General features: G+C 37.6%; 1 protein-coding gene across 6 annotated transcripts in view; it reads left to right on the top strand.

Annotated features, from left to right (window-relative positions):
• TTC8 (tetratricopeptide repeat domain 8) overlaps positions 1-20,860 on the top strand; it is a 58,121-nt gene that overhangs the window by 11,486 nt on the left and 25,775 nt on the right. For 2 of the 6 annotated variants that reach the window (XM_004739088.3, XM_045071485.1), the window contains exons 2-6: positions 7,897-8,017; positions 9,312-9,375; positions 9,725-9,884; positions 10,103-10,192; positions 13,694-13,738. In XM_004739088.3, coding sequence (XP_004739145.1) covers positions 7,897-8,017; positions 9,312-9,375; positions 9,725-9,884; positions 10,103-10,192; positions 13,694-13,738 — 480 coding nt within the window. Of the gene's footprint in view, positions 1-2,421; positions 2,452-7,896; positions 8,018-9,311; positions 9,376-9,724; positions 9,885-10,102; positions 10,193-13,693; positions 13,739-15,844; positions 15,917-17,474; positions 17,481-20,860 lie in introns of those variants that run through there. The other 4 variants (XM_013057740.2, XM_013057750.2, XM_004739087.3 and 1 more) reach the window with 4 other exon arrangements.

Below are 20,860 nucleotides of genomic sequence, written 5' to 3'. Positions count from 1 at the left end.
GATCTCATATACTCAGCAAAGTTCAGGCTCTTGAGCCAGAGTGTCTGGGTTCAAATACTGCCTATACACTGCCTATATACGGATGAGTGTTTTCTCATCTGTAAAATGGAGATGATAATATGCCTCAAAGGGTTGTTGTGAGGGTTAATTAAGTTCATTAAAATATAGTAAGTGATCACAAATGTTAGCTGCTATTGTCTCTAGATAGCTAGAGAGATTTCCATGCAGGATTCATGCAATTTCCATGCAGGATCAAAATCACTGATATTTTTCTGAAAGGATTGTTGGTAACCTGGAACGCACCTGTGAGGAAAGTGTTCAGTGAAACTGATGACAGAGTGATGTTGAATACAGTTCATAGATCCCTGGTACTCAATAATTTCCAGAATAATCTCCTTCCCTTTTCTCTGACTCTCTTCTTATCTCCCATGTATTCTGTTTTCCCCCCTCTTGCTCTAAGTCATATTTAACTGGCCCCTAACTTGAATATAGCATTTGATACATTTTACTGCAAGGTATATAACTCTGCATGCCTTCCTCATAGAATGTTTTCAGCACCTAGCCAGGGGACCAGCTATGTCAGGGACATGCTGTGGGACTAACGTGTTCTCTGCCTCACTCCTGGTTCTGTCTTTCTCCTTCTCCCATCTAAGCAACATCACCTCTCTGTCCACCTTTTCCTCTAAGCCTCTCATGGTCTTCTCTGACCCTCTCATTGCTTGTCATTTCCCCACATGCTTTACCTGTGTGGTAAGTCACAGATGTGTTCCTGTGGAACAGAAGAACCCCAGGGAGCACAAAGACCTTTAGCAGTGAACAGAACACCGAGGCTGAGCTGGTGGTTTGAATTTGGGCCACTGGAAGCATCTTCTTGCTCTTGGCAGAATAACAGGCATCCAGCTTCTACTTAATGATTAGAGGCTTCTAGCTCTTATACCTGTTTTTGTTTTCCTTTCCATTATCTGCAGTCACCTCTGGTTAACGTTTCCTCCCCTTTCTATATGGACTTACCTTGTACTCTCCTACACTTTATGCTTCAATCCTGCCTTATTATGTCCAAGTCATTTTTTAATATCCAAGATGTGCTGGCAAGGAAGAGCTCTGGCTTCCTTGTGTGACCTCGAGCAAATTATATGACCTCTCTGAACTGGTTTCCTGATCTGTCAAATGGATAAGAACATTGACCTGCCTCCCTCCGGTGGTGGTTATGAGACTTAAATGAGAGACATGTGTCATTCAGACGTGTCCACAAATAAACAGAAGAAAGAATAGACAGGGTTATGTCTTATGTCATCTCATTGCCTGTATCAGTATGTTTAAGTATGGACTGTGAGTTCTAAGCAATTTATAATTTTCCAGATCTTCCTTATACACACTGGAATTGAAAACCTCCAGTTGCGATGTATTCTTCATTGCTGTTTTGTGTTTGGTTCAGCTGCTTTCCAAATATTCTCTAAACCCCACCCTCTGAGCCTTTGCTTTTCTAGCCTAGCTTAACCCGTGCCTCTCATGTTCCTACTGAGTGTCATGCTATAGAAATTGCTTATCTTTGTATGGTGACCAGATGGCTTACACATTGCTTGTGCGCATAATATATTCTTAAAAAATATTTAGGGTATTCTTTTGGGTTTTAGAGCTATAGAAAGCAAGGCAAGGAAGGATCTTTTCTTTTTCTTTCTCTATTTTGTTTCTTAGTAGTTTCCCTAATAAAACATGCTGCCAACTGAGTGTTCAGTGCAGGTTGCTAACTGTAGATAAACAAATGTAAATGTTTTGTTAAATACATTTGTTACAACTCTGACTTTTTCCCTGTGGATTTCTATTTAGTTTGAACAGAAAAAACCCTGAGTTTATTAACACCTGACATTAATATATGTGACATAGTCTATTTATAAACATTTCTCAGAGTGCATTACAGTGAGAATTAATTTTTTATCATCAGGCACTAATCCCATTATTTATATGTGGAGCAGAAGGGCTTATAGTATGTGGATTTTCTTCCTCCTCCCCAAGTGATTAAAGTCTGAATGTTTTAACCACCATGAACTTATTTTTGAGTATAAAGAAATGTTTCCTTGGTATAGTTGTAAAATTATTGTAATTTCTGAGATTTTGTGTCTTCATTAAATAAGTAGTTAAGATAACTTCTCTGTGCTTTAAATGAGGTTAGAGTAATTAGAATTTCCTACTTGGAGAAAATTCAGCACTTGTCAGTATATATTAGTTTTACACTAATACCAATATTAGTATTAATATATCCAAAACTCTTGAAAACAGTTGTGGGGAAAGATTGAAGTTAATATTTGAATTTTTACTGAATGAGTTTGAGTCCACCTACGCATATCTAATTAGTCACTAAGACTTTTTATTTTAGAAACCGTATTTCTTAAAAATGTTTACTACCTTCTTAATGCTTTCCAGGAACCAGATCCTGAATTGCCAGTGTCTCAGGTAAAGGTTTAGTTTAGCAACCTTTAGTTTAGAGAATACTATAATTTCAATTGCTTACATGGTCCTATAGATTAGAAAACTCGCTGCATATCTATTAATGCTGTTATAAAATTAGCCATCTCTACCAGACGTTCTGTACCTTTTTATGTAAAGTATTATATTTCCAACATTTTCGGATGAGTAGTCTTATGGTCTTAAGACTTGGAGTTTAAATAGAAATGACCAATATTGACCAGAGGATGAGAAAATTAGAGAAGGAGGCAAGGGGAATCAGGAGTTAGAAAGTGAGCGAGCCAAGAAATCAGCAGAGCCCCAGGTGTCCAGAAAGACCATGATGAATAGGACAGTGTCTTGAGCAAAGATTAGGCTAACTCTGCTTGGGAAGGGCTTGGTTTTAGAGAGCGGTGCCTGCCACCATGAGGAAGAAAGAAAGGAACATTACTGGCCAGATAGCCATGTCTACCAAATTCTTGCAGGATAGAGAGACCTGCTTAACTGGATGAGACCCAGTGAACGAGTCTGGAGGGAATCCAAGGAGAGGAGGTGAAGCTTTTAACTCTGAGGGTTTCCAGTAGGTCTGGGAATACGGTGAAGAGATGAAAGTGCTACAAATCAGAGAGCTTCAGTATTTCCAGGTGTTTGCCCCACCACATGACAGAAAATTGTAACAGTGGTTTTTAGGTAAATAAATAGTTTGGAACCTCGTATGTGGTTCATGTGAGTAATCATCCAAACGTGTAGAAGAAAGTAAGATACAAAGTACTCTGATAGAGGTCTGTGTGGCATTAAACAAGCCCGTAAATGGGTTAAAAGGTAGCACTCCGTTCTTGAAAAGAATTTCAACATTGTCTACAAGGTTCATAATCATTACCAAATTGATAGATGGTACAGAACTGTTTTTTGCATAATATATGTACAATTCCTTTGAGAAGGACCTAAACTATAAAAAGAGTAAGTACTGTGCTGTTTGTTTTCAGTAATTTTGGAAGATTTTGTTAAAATTAAATTAAAACACCAATACTTTGCACTGTATGGTTTTAAAGCTGTAAATGGCATTTGTAAGTTTCCAGCCAGCGCAGGAACTTGATGAAGGATCTGTATTTAGTATTGCTTTTCTGTTCTGTTACTGTAGACTGAATCATCCACTCGATAGTGATCTAAAAGAATAAAAAGGGAACAAATCTGACAGGATTCTTTTGAGCTCATTATTCACACATTTTGCCTTCCTCCTTTGCATATTTTTACAACTTCAAAATAAATGATGCTTCACAATAACAATTCAATATTTTGTGCTTCAGTTTTTCATTTTCATAGAGTAGGCAGAGTATCAAATGTTACTGATTCTTATGATGGCTCAATCAGGTTAGACACACTGTTCTTTGGTGGCCTTATTCTAATAATAACCTAACAAAATTGTTTCTTTTATGTCTTCAACGAGTGGCCTCAAATCCTGTATTAAAAGGAACAGGGCAATTTAAACATGTTTTGCTCATTCACTAGAGTTTTCACCTTGTTTATTTTCATAACTAAAATTGGATCAACCTCACAGAAGATAGTACAAGCAAAGCATTACTTCCCTGATGTAATTGCCTCAAGAGGAATGTCCTGTAGACTGCCTCAGTAGGCAAATGAGATGGGATTATGTTTCACAGACAAAGAAGGACATAACTGACATGATGATTACTTGCTTAGATTGGGAGAATCTGTGCTTTTTCCCTTGAGAAGAGTTCCGACACTTCTATGATTTTTTTTTTTTAAAGATTTTATTTATTTATTTGACAGATAGAGATCACAAGTAGGCAGAGAGGCAGGCAGAGAGACAGAGAGGAGGAAGCAGGCTCCCTGCTGAGCAGAGAGCCCGATGCGGGACTCGATCCCAGGACCCTGAGATCATGACCTGAGCCGAAGGCAGCGGCTTAACCCACTGAGCCACCCAGGCGCCCCTCTATGATTTTTTTTAAAGATTTTTTTTCTTTATTTGGCAGACAAAGATCAAAAGTAGGCAGAGAGGCAGGCAGAGAGAGAGGAGGAAGCAGGCTCCCTGCCGAGCAGAGAGCCCGATGTGGGGCTAGATCCCAGGACCCTGGGATCATGACCTGAGCGGAAGGCAGAAGCTTTAACCCACTGACCCACCCAGGTGCCCCACTTCTATGATTTTTGTTGATTTCACAGTACTTCCAATGGATGGGTATTCAAGTATATTTACTACATGACCCTGTCATTTAGTAACAATTTAAACATTATCTGATAATACCAATTTATGTTTTTATGCAGATCCAAGGGGCAGTTTGGGATCATCCGTTATGCTTTGTTATGCAGTTTACTTTAATCACTGATTAGTTTTGAACTTTTTTTTTTTTTTTTAATTTCAACAGAGGATTTTAGGGCTGTAAAACATACTTGGCTTGTTTCCAAAATAAAATTTTTCATTTTTTTTTAAAGCCAAAGCCCCATCTGCTGTTTTCATCAAAATCCTAAGAATTGTTCACATTGCCAAGAGCAGTTCTTTGAATACAGTCTGATGTTTAATCAAGCAGTGGTATGTGATTTTCAAGGTCATTTTTGTTAGGACAGAAGGAAAATCAGGAAGATTAATATTCTCAAATACTGATGAAATTTAAAATTAAGTAATGGTTAAATAGATTTTATTATAGATCTTTAAATATACAAGATTCCCATCATTATTTCTACTTCTGAAGAATTAGGTTCCAGAAACTGAAATATAGATCTCTACCTTTTTTAAAAAGTGAATTCTTATGGAATCACATTTTCCAAAAGATGGGAAGCATTTATTCATTTGGTGGGGAGGGAACAGTGGATTTACTTCCTTTTGTTTTGCTTAGCCTAATATTAAAAACAGTTGCACCTTCTTAATATTTAATAATAGGTAGATAGATGTGAGGAAGCATGATGGAGTAGACTCTATCAGTAGGTACATGCAAATTGTTAAAAAGATATGTGCGGGGATAATTAATGCCCCAAATATAAGTGATACTATAATAATTAGAACATGGCTTTTAGAAGGTTGATTTGACTGGGACTCCAAGTCATAGTTTTGAAGCTTCATGAGTTCCTCCTCATCAGGATGAAAGTCCATATACCTCACTGTGGCATCCAGGGTCCGTCATCAGCCCCTTTGCCTTTTTCTCCAGTTTCTTCTCTGATTGCTGCCTCAGCCCGAACCCGATTCAACCATTTACCAACTGATTTGGATTTGTTAAACTTGTCATGAGCCTTCAAGCTAGCCTGTCCTGGTCCCGTTGCTTTGCCTATCACATGCTCTCCAGTCTTGGCCACTAGCAAACTCTTTTCTCCTACTCTTCCTCCACCCTCCAGGCAGCTGGGTGCCACTCTCTGCCTTCCCACAGTATGCTCCAGACTTTCATTATTGCGTTTTTCCAACAACACTGATATTTGTGTGAGCTGGGAGAGCTGTGCTTTACTCATCTCTGTTCCCAGGACCTGGCATGTAGGTAGCAGGTGCTCCCTAGTAATATAGGAGTGAACCGGTGGAGCCCACATCTTGCTTTACTGTTTCAAAGAAAATGCTGCAGTCCTTCCTGTCCACCAGGCTGCTGAACAAGCAACGTCCTCTTCAGAAATGAAAGCCATCAGACGCTTGCAGGGTAGTATGAGCCGTGGGGACTCAAGATAAATCAGATTACTTATTTCCATCTTTGAAGTTAAATTAAATCATTAGTACAAGCGAGGGATGACTTCCCTGACCATACTTGTATAGATCTGCCAACCTTCCTTGATCTTTGAGGATTGAAAACCTCCAATTGTTTCCACACTTTAGTGGCTCCCACAGTTAGATGTAGTTCCAATTGGAATTGATTTTTTTTTTTTTTTACAAATTCTTTGATTCTATGTTCTGCTCATTCAGTTGTGTTAAATCCACACAGTTGAGACATTTTATTGTAAGTTATCTTATGAGAATCCAATAAACCTTACCCAGCAAAGTATAAGCCTAAAAAGCCAATCATCTAACCAAATATAATTTCGTTTTAGGAACCTAAGTATGCAATGAAGGCAGCCTTCTTTATTCCCATTAAAGTGAAAGCATAAAGATTTTCTTCTTTCCTTAAAAATTTTTGTCTGCTATATGCATTCCAATTATTTTAGCCCACAAAAGGATCTCTGCTTTTTAATTCCTATAAAACTATTTTCTATACCACAAACCTGTCACCTATCATGCACTGCTTTGCCTTGATACTTAATTCAGATAGGTGATGTGTTCAGGGAAATTAAGATCCAAGTTTTAATCTTCTCGTGTTTCCTTTTCAGAACCTAGCCCAATGCCCTGTAACTAGGAGGTGTTCAGTAGATATGGACTGAGTGCATGAGAAGATGAATGCATCTTGGGTTCTTGATGTGAGGACTGTTTGGACCTCTGTAGCTCTCTCTGTTTCTCTCTCAGTCCCTTTGCCTTTCCTTCAGCCTGCTTCACAGCCCGATGTGTGAGCCCTCCTCACACCATCCCCCAAGTTCCCATGCTGCTGCTTCCTCTGTACTATTAGAGTCAATTCTGTGCTTCTGCTCAAGAGTTGCCTTCTTCCCAGCTCCTCCACTGGACAACCTTTATTGCTCTTTGCTTCTATTCTCTAGTGAAGCAGAAAGGTAAACATTTCTGATAAAGCCATTTTAAATGTTTAAGAAGATATTTAACTGTGTAGACCTTGACATCTAATTTCTCAAGGTAGAACAAAGCTGATATTTTCCAGATTCCTTAATTGCCTTTTCTATCTCCCCCACCTCCATTTTCTAGCAGGTTTTCTACTAGCTAGATCCCAGAGCAACCAAGATTGTGTTGATTAGTTATTGGGAATTGGGAGAAATTGATCTTAGTTCAAGTCAACATTTTTGGAATACCAATGTGTGCAAAAACCGTAGGTGTTACGGAAAATTCAGAACTGAACAAGGTAAAAAGGATTGTGTTCTAGGGAAGGGAGGGCTAACCTCTGCCCAATAATTACAGTTTCTCGAATATGGTAAGTACATATAATAGGAGTATAAAGAGAATGCTCTGTGAGAAAGACAAGAGGGAAGTAGGTTTAGAGCTAAACCATCGAGAAGGTCTTCATGATGGACTCTGGTCCTGAAGGAGGAAGAAAGAGCACTGTGGTCATAGCTTTATTAATTTGTTTTCAAATTACTAGTCTAGTAAAATTTTCTCTTAAGATCTTCTTTTACTTATAAAAAGTCACGTTAGAAGACTACCAGGTAATTACAATACTTTTATTTACTAGATAATTGATCTAATGGATTTTTCTTGATTAGTAATGACCCTGCCTTCTTTTATTAGTTTCTTGACATAGCTATTTAAATTAATATAATGCACTAAGTGGTAAACAGACCGAATGGAAACTTAGACAATAATAAAGCTTCTGTAGGCAGTACTTCTAATACTACTTAATATATGCTTTATTTTATCCACGCTTATAGGCAGCTTGGATTTTAAAGGCACGAGCACTAACTGAAATGGTATACATAGATGAAATTGATGTAAATCAGGAAGGAATTGCAGAAATGATGCTGGATGAAAATGCTATTGCTCAAGTTCCACGTAAGTATTGGTTTTTCCCTTAAGTAAATGAAATGCCATTAGGAGGAAGAATAATACTCTTTGTATATAAAAGAAACATACGACATTATATACATGAAAAACATGAGAGACCATTTACATAATATTCTATTACGTAAATGGTTTCTTTTTTTTTTTTTTAAAGATTTTATTTATTTATTTGACAGAGAGAAATCACAAGCAGACGGAGAGGCAGGTAGAGAGAGAGGAAGGGAAGCAGGCTCCCTGCTGAGCAGAGAGCCCGATGCGGGACTCGATCCCAGGACCCTGAGATCATGACCTGAGCCGAAGGCAGCGGCTTAACCCACTGAGCCACCCAGGCGCCCACGTAAATGGTTTCTATCTTGTCATACAGTACAAAGACTTTCCTTCCTCAATTCAATTATATTATCTTAAACTTAAGATATGAGATTGATGTATAAAACCATTTTTCAATAAAAGCTATACTATGCATTTAAAAATTTTATGTTTAAAAGGCATTCTAGCTGAACTGCTTATCTAACCTATCAGAAGATTGTTTATCTCAGAGTGGAAACACCGGAAGCACCCAAACAGCAGAAGTGTTCTAAAAGGATTATTAAAAAAAACGATCACTGTAATAACTGAAGGTGGTTTGCTCTCATGCGTGATGTGAAGTGATGGGGTGATATGCTGGCCTGTGAATGCCTCTTGGTGTCGTCACAGAAGCCGGGTCCCCAGCTTACGGATGTGCTGGTGCAAATGGTATTGAGTGATTGCTGTGACACATGGTGGTCTTGCTGGAATTTGATAGTTAAAACAGTTATCAGCCATTTATATGTTTGAAAGATAATAACTTTTAAAGCTTCAAATGAAAATTGAGGGAAAAAATACATATGGTTCATGTTAAAAATGAACTTTTTTCCCCCATCGTTTTGCTCTTTTGGAGCTAAAATGTCTAAATTCTTGATTTTGTATCAGAAATAAACTATGAGTATCTTTGGGCCTTGCTAGCCTTAGTTTGAACCCCAGCTCTGCTAATGGGATGACCTCTTTGCCTAACCCTCTAAGCCTTTGCTGAATGGGTGAATATTACTTGCCTTTCAGACTTAGTGTGAGGATTACATGTGATAACATAAAATAACATGATAGATATTCAGTAAATATCAGTCTCAAACCCATTTTTTTCCCTAAAATACATTTCCTGTTATTAATGTCCTTTTCACTAGACCAGCGCATTCCTGAAAATTACATTAGCTGACAGTTTTTACAGATTAGTAACTCATATATTGATTGAATTTTCCATCTCATCTCATAGGCCCTGGCACATCTTTGAAACTCCCTGGAACTAATCAGACGGGAGGGCCTAGTCCGGCTATCAGGTATGCACTTCTCTTTCATACCCTCTATCCTTAAATAGTGACCAGACTGTAGGAGAATCTTCCTTTATTTTTATTTATTTATTTTTTTTAAAGATTTTTATTTATTTGTTAGAGAGAGAGAGAGAGAGAGATATAGAGCGCAAGCACAGGCAGACAGAGTGGCAGGCTAGAGGCAGAGGGAGAAGCAGGCTCCCTGCTGAGCAAGGAGCCCGATGTGGGACTCGATCCCAGGACACTGGGATCATGACCTGAGCTGAAGGCAGCTGCTTAACCAACTGAGCCACCCAGGCGTCCCAGAATCTTCCTTTATTGACCTTCTTTGTATTTTCACAACGTACACTTTCCACAGGCCAATCACTCAAGCTGGAAGACCCATTACAGGTTTCCTTAGACCTGGCACACAGAGCGGAAGGCCTGGCACTATGGAGCAGGCCATCAGAACTCCCAGAACTGCCTACACAGCTCGCCCCATCACCAGCTCATCTGGAAGATTTGTCAGGCTGGGAACGGTAAATTCTGACCGCTTTATTACCACAGTTTTCTATTACCAAAGTAACTTTATGGTATATCATTTTTTGCTCTTGTTATAATGGAAGGTTATATGGAAGGTTTTTTACAGTTGATTCTTTTTTTTACTTCTGTTGCCTTTATAATTTTTATGCTCATTAAACTCAATTTATGTTTCAAGAGAAAGTTTCAGATCTTGTTCTGTCATTTTCTCTCATAGGCTTCCATGCTTACAAGTCCTGATGGACCTTTTATAAACTTATCTAGACTGAATTTAACAAAATATGCCCAGAAACCTAAACTGGCAAAGGTATGTACTTAAAATGATTGTATGTTATGAAGTGACGTTTAGATATATTATCATAACAACATTGTAGGAAATAGAAAAAAAAACGGTGAAGGAAAGGTGGTGTCTTTTTTTAAAAAAAAATTTTTTTTTTTAAAGATTTTATTTATTAGTTTGACAGAGAGAAATTACAAGTAGATGGAGAGGCAGGCAGAGAGAGAGAGACAGGGAAGCAGGCTCCCTGCTGAGCAGAGAGCCCGACACGGGACTCGATCCCAGGACCCTGAGATCATGACCTGAGCCGAAGGCAGCGGCTTAACCCACTGAGCCACCCAGGCGCCCAGGAAAGGCGGTGTCTTGATTGAAATGGAAATGTTTAATTACTGAACGATGTAAAACTTCTCTTAGTCTTTTGAGTTAAGAAAAGTCCACCAGAAATAAAATCTATATACCATCATTATAGGAAATTCTTTTTCCTCTGATAAACAACAGCAATTAAAAAAAAAAAAACTTAAATTCTAGTTAGTTAACATACAGTGCAATATTGGTTTCTGGAATAGAATTCTGTGATTCATCACTTACATACAACAAACACCCAGTGCTCATCTCAACAAATTCTCTCCTTAATCCCCATCACCCATCTAGCCCATCCCCCATCCACCTCCCTCCATCAACCCTCAGTTTGTTCTGTACTGTTAAGGGTCTTTTATGGTTTGTTTCCCTCTCTCCTTTGCTTTTTCTTTCCCCCTTCCCATATGTTTGTCTTTTTTTAAATTCCACATATGAGTGAGATCATATGGTATTTGTCTTTCTCTGACTTGATTTGTTTCACTTAGCATAACACTCTCTAGCTCTAGCCCCATCATTGCAAATGGCAAGATTTCATTCTTTTTTGATGGCTGAGTAATATTTCTTTGTGTGTGTGTGTGTGTGTGTGTGTGTACACACCACATCCTCTTTATCCATTCATCAACCATTGAACATTGGGGCTTTCTCCATAGTTTGGCTATTGTTGATAAAGGAACAGCAGTTTATAACAAAGAAAGCAGACAGGCAGAATCATCTTAGTGGAAGGGAGCTTAGAAGGTCATCCGTGTCTATGTGTGTTTTCTTTTTCATCTTGAACTCTTCTCAGAAAAATGATTTGCTATCCTTGTAGAGTTTTAGGACTGTCAAAAGGAAGATAAAAAAATATGTACTTCTAATTTGTAATTAGGCAGGCATCACAATGTTACTGTCTGGCCTGAGTGATCCTTATGGAGAATTATGTTAATAATTCTGACTATTCAAAGAGTAGTTGCTTGGGGCACCTAGGTTACTGAGTCAGTTGAACGTCCAGCTCTTCCCTTAGATTCAGGTCCATGATCTCAGGGTCGGGACATGGAGCCCTGTATCTGGCTCTGTGCTCAGCAGGAAGTCTGCTTGAAGATTTTTCTCCCTCTTCCCCTCCGCCCCCCTCCCATGTGCACATGTACTCTCTCCCTCTCTCAAATAAATAAATAAATCTTAAAAAATAGATTAGATGCTCCTTTAAATTGAAGAGAAAGAGTGAAAGTAAGTGTGTGTATGCATGGTAAGAAAGAGTGAGAAAGAGAGAGAAAAAGAGCCTGAGAGGTCCATGACCTTTTCAATCTAAAGATAAACTTGGAGTTGTTTGGACTAGTTCAGAGACATGAGCACTTAGCTGGTGATGAAACTGGCCTAAGCTTAGCCCAGGTTTGTAACTGTAATTTTTGTGAATTCTGTGCATTAGCACTGAGTTCATTCTGAATCTTAGTTCTAATGGTGTTTAACATATTTACTAAATGTCAAACACTGGGGAATATAAGAGTGGTTGTTAGCCATACAGAGTTGCAATTAAAATCTGAAAAAGAAATGTCACTTGATAGGGAATTATCCTATAATAACACTGATGACATTTTTCTTAATTTCTTATTTGAAAGCAATCTGGTCAACTACACTTAGCAGAATTGCAAAGTTATACTTATTTCCCTTTGTGAGAATGGAGTATTAACAGGAACTCATACGGAATATCTAGTTCCCCTGCCCTTTTAGGCCATTTACTTGAGGTGGCTGGATGGCTAGTTGCTACCATTGCTGTTTTCTTTTTCAAAGATTTATTTATTTGAGAGAAGAAGAGAGAGACAGAGGTGGGGGGATGGTGATGCAGAGGCAGAGTGAGAGAGGGAAACTTAAGCAGACTCTGCACTCAGTGTGGAGCCTGATGTGAGGCTTGATCCCATGATCCTGAGATCATGACCAGAGCTGAAATCAAGAGTCCTAGTCTTGATTTAACTGACTATGCCACCTGGCCCCTGCCCACCTCCCCCACCGATAGCGCCCCCCATTGCTGTTTTCTGTCCAGGGAGTGCAGTCCCGTGAAGGCATCTCTGGTAAACTCAGATGCTTCCAGAACAGACCTGGTCTATGTTAATAGACTTAAACTGAACTAGATTTTGTGCTTTTTTAGTGTGTTATAGAAATAATGCCCAGTAAGAGTGTCTGAGTGGCTCAGTCCATTAAGCATCTGCCTTCGGCTCAGGTCATGATCCCAGGGTCCTGGGATTGAGCCCCGCATTGGGTTCTCTGCTCCTCAGGGAGCCTCCTTCTCCCTCTGCCTCTCCTTTCTCTCTCTCTCTGTCTCTCATGAATAAATAAATAAAATCTTAAAAAAAAAAAAAGAAAAAGAAAAAGAAAAAAAGAAAGAATGCCCAGTTTTCCTATCTTTGGTTTCCAACCCACGTTTCCTCATTGGAACTCATTTCTAATGAGCTTCGTTTCACAGCAATGGTAGCACCAACCACACTTTTAACTTTTCTTTTTTATAACAGAACAAATGGAGGGTTAGGTATCGTTTTTAAAAGAAGGGCCTGTTTCTTTGGTTGCCTCTTAAGTTTTCTTTGGTAATAACCTTGATACACTAGCCTCTTTGCAAGTGTACAGTAATGGCTTTATGGACAAATGTGATACCATCAAGGGGTAATTCAGTAAATGCTTACTTATCCAGATGAGCTGAGGGAAGTAGCACAGTAATGGGTCTTACAGTCATCATCTACACAGCCCGTTTTATACTCAAGCTCTACTTTGTTTCAAAAGGAACTTCCAGATCTCCCCCATGTCTAAAGTGTCATTATCAATATCATAATCACTATGCTACAGATGTAGAGTGTGTAATAGAATGGGCTGAATCTGTTTTGGGCATTTCCAAAGTTGGTCTTTTCGTTTGTCTCTTTCTAGTAAAATAGTATGTGTAATACAAAAAACACTGTTTAGTTATTTGAGTTTTCCAGTTCGTATTCTATAAAAATAGGAATCAGGTATAAATCGCTATATTTTAAAATGGTGATTGTAATAATGGATAGACCCTTAACTTGTAAAGGTACTTTTATTTTATTTTATTTTTTGTTATTGTTATTTTGGTTCAACCCAGCTGCTGTTAAAATGGTCTTTCAGTCTTGATATAACAATACAGTGCTTTTGTTAAAATAAAATCTAATGTATTTTTGGCATTTTTTTTCTTCACAGGCTTTGTTCGAGTATATCTTTCATCATGAAAATGATGTTAAGACCGTAAGTTTTGAATTCATGCGATTTTCTCTTGTAATTTTTTCTGACATTGGGGATTTTGATTATGAAAGGTTCTATTTTTTACCTTATAAACAGGTGGAATTATTAAAAATTGGAGCATTACTGATACTTTCAAATCCACTGTCAGTTACAACAGGAAAATTTATTATAAATATAGAATTGGTAAGAACTGTGCCTGGTCCAAGAGAGTATGTAGATATCCACTGAAGAGCAAGATACAGATAACTGAGAATATTGCATAGTGTGTTTATGCTACAGTATCTTTTTCATGCTAATAGTTAGCACTGTTGATTTCATTTTTTTCCTGTAGTCCATATAGGGTATTATTATAGGTCATGTGAGTGTTTCTTATTTCTTTGTAATGCACCCCTTTCCCCTACAACATTATATGATAGAAAAATTCAAACACACACAAGTAGAGAAAATAATATAATGAGCGAGTATCACCCATCACCAAGCTTCAGTAATATTCAATTACCTTGGTAGCTTCTTAGCAGAATTTTGTTATATACTTATGACTTTATTTATTTCACTCTTACATGCTAATATGCAAATGACCACTTACCTCACAAATTTTGTCAAATTAAACATAGTTAATTCTGCAGTGTCTAATGATAGTGTTTTCCCTCATTTTATTTTTAGTTTAGGGAAAAAGCTTTATAACCATATGTTAAATATTCAGGAAAATAAAAATGTTTTCCTCAGTTGTGTTTTCTGTGTGTCAACCACTCTGCTATGTACTAGGAAAACTAATAAAAATATTTGTTTTCTTGACTCTATAAGCTGTGCAATCTAGCTGAGAAAAGAAAATTGGCATAATGAAACAATTAAAGAGGTAATTGCCAAGCTGTGAAATTGTCACCAGGTAGCAAAGGGAAAAAAAAAAAAATCAGAGGGGTGTTATCAATAAGAGCCAAAAAAATCAGTCAGATTTTTTGGGAGAAGGAAGGAAAATAAATATGAAGAAAGAGTAAAAACATGAACAGGGTATAGAGTGAGAAATAAATAGGCCATCTACTAAGAAATGAGAGCATTAGAGAGACATTTTAAAGGAAGAAGTGACAGAACATGATGATAAATTAGATGTGGAGGACAGAGGAAAGACACACATCAAGTCTGCCTCCTAAAAATGTTATGAGAAGAAGGATTGTTTTAGTAACAGAAATGGGATAATTAGGGAAGGAAGTCAATTTCTACGGAAGCTGCGTAATTCACTTGAAGGCATTTTGAGTTTGAGATTGTGACAAGCTGTCCAAATGGAGATACCACTGGTACTAACTGTTGGCGGGAGCCTGCACACCACACGCACAGCGTCATGTCTGTCGTGAGGTGCTAGTGCGTGTGGCCATGTAGGGAAGAAGAGAAACCAAGTCTGGAGCAGATGTCATGCACGTTTCCTGTGAGTAAGTCGGTACATGCCACTTTCACTTAATACAAAGCTGGGCAGAGGCTTCCAGTGAGACATGTAATGTCATGTAGTTAAACTGCCCTTATAAAGAAACATCCGAATAAGGGAGTCAGTCTCTACACAGCAGAAATTTGTGTCTTGGACTTTTTGAGGATTAATTCAGTGATGGAAGAGACATATATGCTTTCATCTAAAACTGTCTGGGCCACGACAAGGTGCCAGCCACTGTTCTAAGCCCTAAGATCACAGAGTGAAACAGAGTGAAGCAGGCAGACAAAATCTCTGCTCTTGTGTTGATTATATCCTGGTTGCACAAGGAATAGAGAGAACTAGCAAATTTAGAAACACCTCACATGCCCTGGGATGATAAGTACGGTGAGAGCAGCAGAGCCCGGAAGTAGGGAGGGGACTGGACAGTGCTGCGGGGGGAAGATACTGTTTTGGGGGTGGAGGGTGGTAGGTGGTCAGTGATATCTACTCTGCAAAGACACTTAAACAGAGATGTAATCGAGGGGCACAGACCCTATAGTCCTGCTGTAAGTCAGAGAGAACTTTAACTGCAAAGGCCTTGAGTGGAAGCACGCTTGGATTGTTCAAGAAATAGTTGCAGACGATGGGTTCAGAATGTAGACCGATTGTACACTGTTTGTAGATCATGGTGATGGTGTCTTTATCGATAGATTCATCTTGAGGCTGTCATTCTATATCTTGGCATTGATATGATGGTGTTGAGGAATAGCAACCACATTGAAATAAAATAGGGTTTATTCTCTGCACTAACTGAACTTATATTCTATATTCTAAAGATTCTAAGGACTCTGTAGAGTCTAACAGACTTTGACCTTTACTTATTATCTGAGTATTTTAGAATGTTTTCACGATTCTTCATATTCATTGATTGAAAAAAAAATCTGAACATCTTAAAATTTGAAAACCTTAAACCAATAGAGCAGTGACTTTCAAATTTTTTCTTGAAGCAGCACAACCTTTCTATTCAAATGAAATCTCCTCCAGATCCTGCTGTGTAAAACAGACATAAGCAGGGCTGCTTGAATTCAAGCAGAAGTAGCCGACCACGAACACACCCACCCAGCCGCCTCCTCACTCCACCGGGTGAGCTCCAGTCCCTCAAAGCCTAGGGCTCTTAAGTATTTCCTAAATCCTACTGTTTCTGCACCACCTGGTGATTTTAACATAATGGATTTCTGGAACCGTGCTAGACCCTCTGAATCAGAATCCCCATGGGTATGTCTGGCAAATTCGTTGTTAATAAAAGCTCCACAGGCAATGCGAATTTTCAGCCAGGGTTGGGAGCTACTGCTGAAGAATATGGTTTGAAAGGCATTGATTAATAGAAAGCTGGAATGCTAGACCTCCCAATGTAGGAAAATAGACCTGGGAGCATGAACAGAACTTGAAGGCCAGAGCTCCGTATAACAGACAAATAGGAGGGAGTGTGTCTTCTGACTCAAGGGAGAAAGTCCACAAATTAAGAGAAAAGGCACAGCAAAAATTATTGTCAGATCTCAATAGTAAGGGAGTATTACAAAATTCTGTTTGAGAGCTAAAGTTTCCACCTACAAATTTTTTATTTTTATTCTTAGGAACAGTGAAAGACTCTTTAATACTCCAAAAACAGGCAACATTGAGTGCAATTTTTTTTCACTCTTTTTGAAACAGAGCCTTATACTTCAGTAAACAACACTGCTGAGAAAATTTGTTTAAAGACTTCCTTGTAGACATTTGATAACTGAAGAATTTTTTTAAAAATTAAACCAGGGGCACCTGGGTGGCTCAGTGGGTTAAAGCCTCTGCTTTCGGCTCAGGCCATGGTCCCAGGGTCCTGGGATTGAGCCCCACATTGAACCCCGCATCAAGCCCTGCATCGGGCTGTCTGCTCCGCGAGGAACCTGCTTCCTCCTCTCTCTCTCTGCCTGCCTCTCTGCCTACTTGTGATCTCTGTCAAATAAATAAATATAATCTTAAAAAAAAATTAAACCAGTAAGCAATAGAATAGTTCACAGATTTGGTTGGATTTATGAAGCAATCACAAAGGATAAAGACTTAACTGATTCATTTATATCTCTGCACAGTGAGCAGAAACAAAACAAAATGAAACATAGAAGGACAACAGAGGGGTGAAATATGTATATGAGCATGATTATAAAATGTTAGTGTTTGTAAATAGGAAAAAGCTCATCTGACTTTGTTAGGAAATGTTTTATGGAAATGGAAATGATCCAGTAACAGAAAATTTACATTAGAGAAAATACCAGTAAACAAGCACATTAGAGATGTACTTTCTAACACAAAAATGTAAGTTAAAGGAATTTTGGACTTACAATTTTATGTTTATGAAAGTTGGGAAAAATGCTGGGAGAGAGAAGAGTAATTTTTATACTGATACTTTATAGATAATATTTTAAATGGTATATTTTGGAAAAGAATATGATAATATGAAACAGATAGCTGTAAACATACTTAATTTGTTTCTGTAATTTCCCTTCTCAAGAAATTTCACAAAGAAGTGCTGTAGTTAGAAAGATGTTCATTGTCACATTGGTCGTAGTAGCAAAGACGACTACGATAAACTCTATGTTCAATGATAGAAGATGAGCTTAGTAAATTATAACATACTCCATGCTGGGTCTTTATGCAGCCCTTAAAAGTTATAATCATAAAAATTGGGCAGAAACAGGAAAGTGTTTATAATGTTAAGCCAACAACTATGTACTTTAACACATACATTAAAAAGAATTATCACTCTAAACATATATATTTATAACATATACTAGAAGGTATTACCAAAAATTGGAAATAAAAGCATTACAGGGTTGATATTGTATTAATTCTACAAATATTTATTAATGCCTTCATGGTGCCAATAGCTTACATTACAATAGTAAATAAAAATCTATACCTCATGGCACTAATGGAAATTATCTAATTTGACTAGAATTTTATCCAGTTTTTTTCCAAAATTTTTAATAATATTATAATGACATTTCATTTGTAAGTTTAGCTACAAATTAGGGGCAGTAATAAATTAAAATGCTTGTAATTGCATGCTGCTTGTTATTTTCATCTGCTTACTCTCAATACACATATTTTACGGAACATGAAACTAAGCAATTTTTGTTTTTACTTGGTAAAAAGCACACATTGTTCATTCCTCTGTTTTTCTTTTATTCATTAATATATCAATTGGCTTATTGCTTGATTGGGTTATTCTTCAAATATGGAACTACTGAGTGCCTGCGTACTGGTGCTATGATGCATGTGAGCAGTATCGAGTAGGACAGACGCCCTGTATCTGTTTTTTTACTCTGTTATGGGCTCATCACATTAGAGTTCTGTTATGGATCAGCTCGTTCCATTAAGATGTCATTTTAGATTTTTACCACAAATGTTATTTTCTCAATGGGGGAAGGATTTAGGAAATGAGCAGAAAGCATGCATTTGTGCATTTTTATACCTTTTTTTCCCCAAACTATGTTTTACAACTATAGCTGGAAAGAGAAGAGAGAAATTGGGTTTTTAATACCCTTAAGAAATCTGGGGCGCCTGGGTGGCTCAGTGGGTTAAGGCCTCTGCCTTCGGCTCAGGTCATGATCCCAGGGTCCTGGGATTGAGCCCCGCATCGTGCTCTCTGCTCGGTGGAGAGCCTGCTTCCTCCTCTCTCTCTGCCTGCCTCTCTGCCTACTTGTAATCTCTGTCTGTCAAATAAATAAATAAAATCTTAAAAAAAAAAAAAAAAGAAATCAGAGGTACTTTTATATTAGTTACTTTGGGTGGCCTCCAAATTTCTTTTTCAGTAAACTTTTTCACACAGATACAGAGAATATTATAGACAAAGAGGATACTGTGAAGTTGTACTTAAATGTTAAAAAAGAATAAAATTGATTTTCCGTGGAAAACTCTCCTCCCGTCTTTCCATTCTTAATGCTTCTTCCATTTGTGTGGGCAATACTGACAAAACTAAGTGCCATGTGGGTTGATGATTCTGTATTTGTCTATAGACGAATCTGGAGGATAGTGTACGTAACTATAGGGAATGCTATGAAGTGATAGGCAATAAGTAAAGTTGATCGATGGAAAACTCTGTTTCTGCCTTTGAGTCCTTACTAACCCCCTTCCCTCCTCACTTGTGCCTTTTGGGGTGATAGTGGCACTACTGGCAAAATTAAAGTGGCATGTGGGCTGATTCTGGAATCTTTTATTTCCATATGCTCTTTAATTTCATCATCCTAAAGTTGTTGCAACTCAAACAATAGCTAAAGGATGGCTGGTTTTAGAAAAAAATATTAGTGGTTGGAGCACTGTTAACTCAGAAATACACTGGGACCCTCGGTTGGGCATATTCACAAATATCATGATCTGCCAAGGTCCCTCTCCTGATGGACTTTTATAAACATGTCCTTTTAAGGACATTCTAGACCTTCATTAATATCTAAATATCAGATTGATTAAATTATTCAAAGATTCTTAAATATTATGTAGTCATTTGTTTTTAAAAATTGGGAAAGATAAATATAGATCTGTCATTGCTTTAACATTTTAAAATGTTAATAGCTTTTCATTATGAATCTTATTACTATGACAGTTTGTTTGGCTCTTAAGTTATTTTCAATAAAAGTCAGAAATAAGGAACAGAATTAATTCAATCAATACATCATTCCCGAGTGCCTTTTAATGATAGGGTGAGTGCTATGAAGTGTGTAAGCCTGACGATTCACAGACCTATACCCCTGGGGCAAATAATACATTATATGTTAATTAAAAAAAATTTAAAAAATAGCATAGAAACATATCAGAACAACAGAGATGTGTATGAGGAAGTACCTTTCCTTAGGGAGCTTAAGGCCCATTTGAAATGTTCACAAATAGTTTTGTCTAGTGAACCCTTAGTGTTCATATGATGAATGATCACTAAAATGTATTTTTTTTACAATTTTTATTCTATATCAACAATTCATGTTAATCAGTTCAGTACAAACATGAGACATCTTACATAGGAAGACTTGTTTTAGAACCATCAGCTAACTCAGCAGCCTGTAGTAAGTGCTAAACCTAACCTTGGGAAATTGAAATATGTGACAATTTTAGAGTGACATATTTTTCTGAAAAACTAGAAGGTCTGTTATATTAAACATGAGAGTGAATATGATCTATCTGCTGGAAGAGTTCTTTATAAAGATTAAGTTAAAATTAATATGTTCAGATATTTACAATGGAGTCCTCAATTGAGCTGATCAAAAATACGGTTTTTGAGCATTTTCAGAGATAATGCTAATGAAAGTTACACTTCCCCCCCTGCATTTTTTGGCTTCCACTTTTATTTCTGGCTTGGGGAAAAAGGAAAATAAGCATATAAAAGTAGTATGTGGCTTGTTTTAAATTCCCATAGCTTTCCAATAGAGGTGTTGATTTTTTCAGGTTCATTAGAACCTCAATGTGGTGACATCATCCCTTTATAAAGAGCTTGCATATTTAGAAGTCTCCCCTGGAGCAAGAAAAGATAGGGAAACACAAAGAAAAGTTATTAATTCTGCGGTAGGAACTCATCTGGCTTGCATTTCAGGAAAGAGTTCATATTAAGACATGGACAGTAATATGGGATATATTCTGAGCTAATAGAACTGAAGTCTGAGAGTTACTTTAACTGTTGCCTAGCACGGTAATACTAACACTGGCTA

This window comes from Mustela putorius, unplaced genomic scaffold (assembly GCF_011764305.1).
Source record: "Mustela putorius furo isolate JIRA1106 unplaced genomic scaffold, ASM1176430v1.1 tig00000129_pilon_pilon_pilon, whole genome shotgun sequence".
Lineage (NCBI taxonomy): Eukaryota > Metazoa > Chordata > Mammalia > Carnivora > Mustelidae > Mustela > Mustela putorius.
This window is presented reverse-complemented; position numbering and strand designations above follow the sequence as displayed.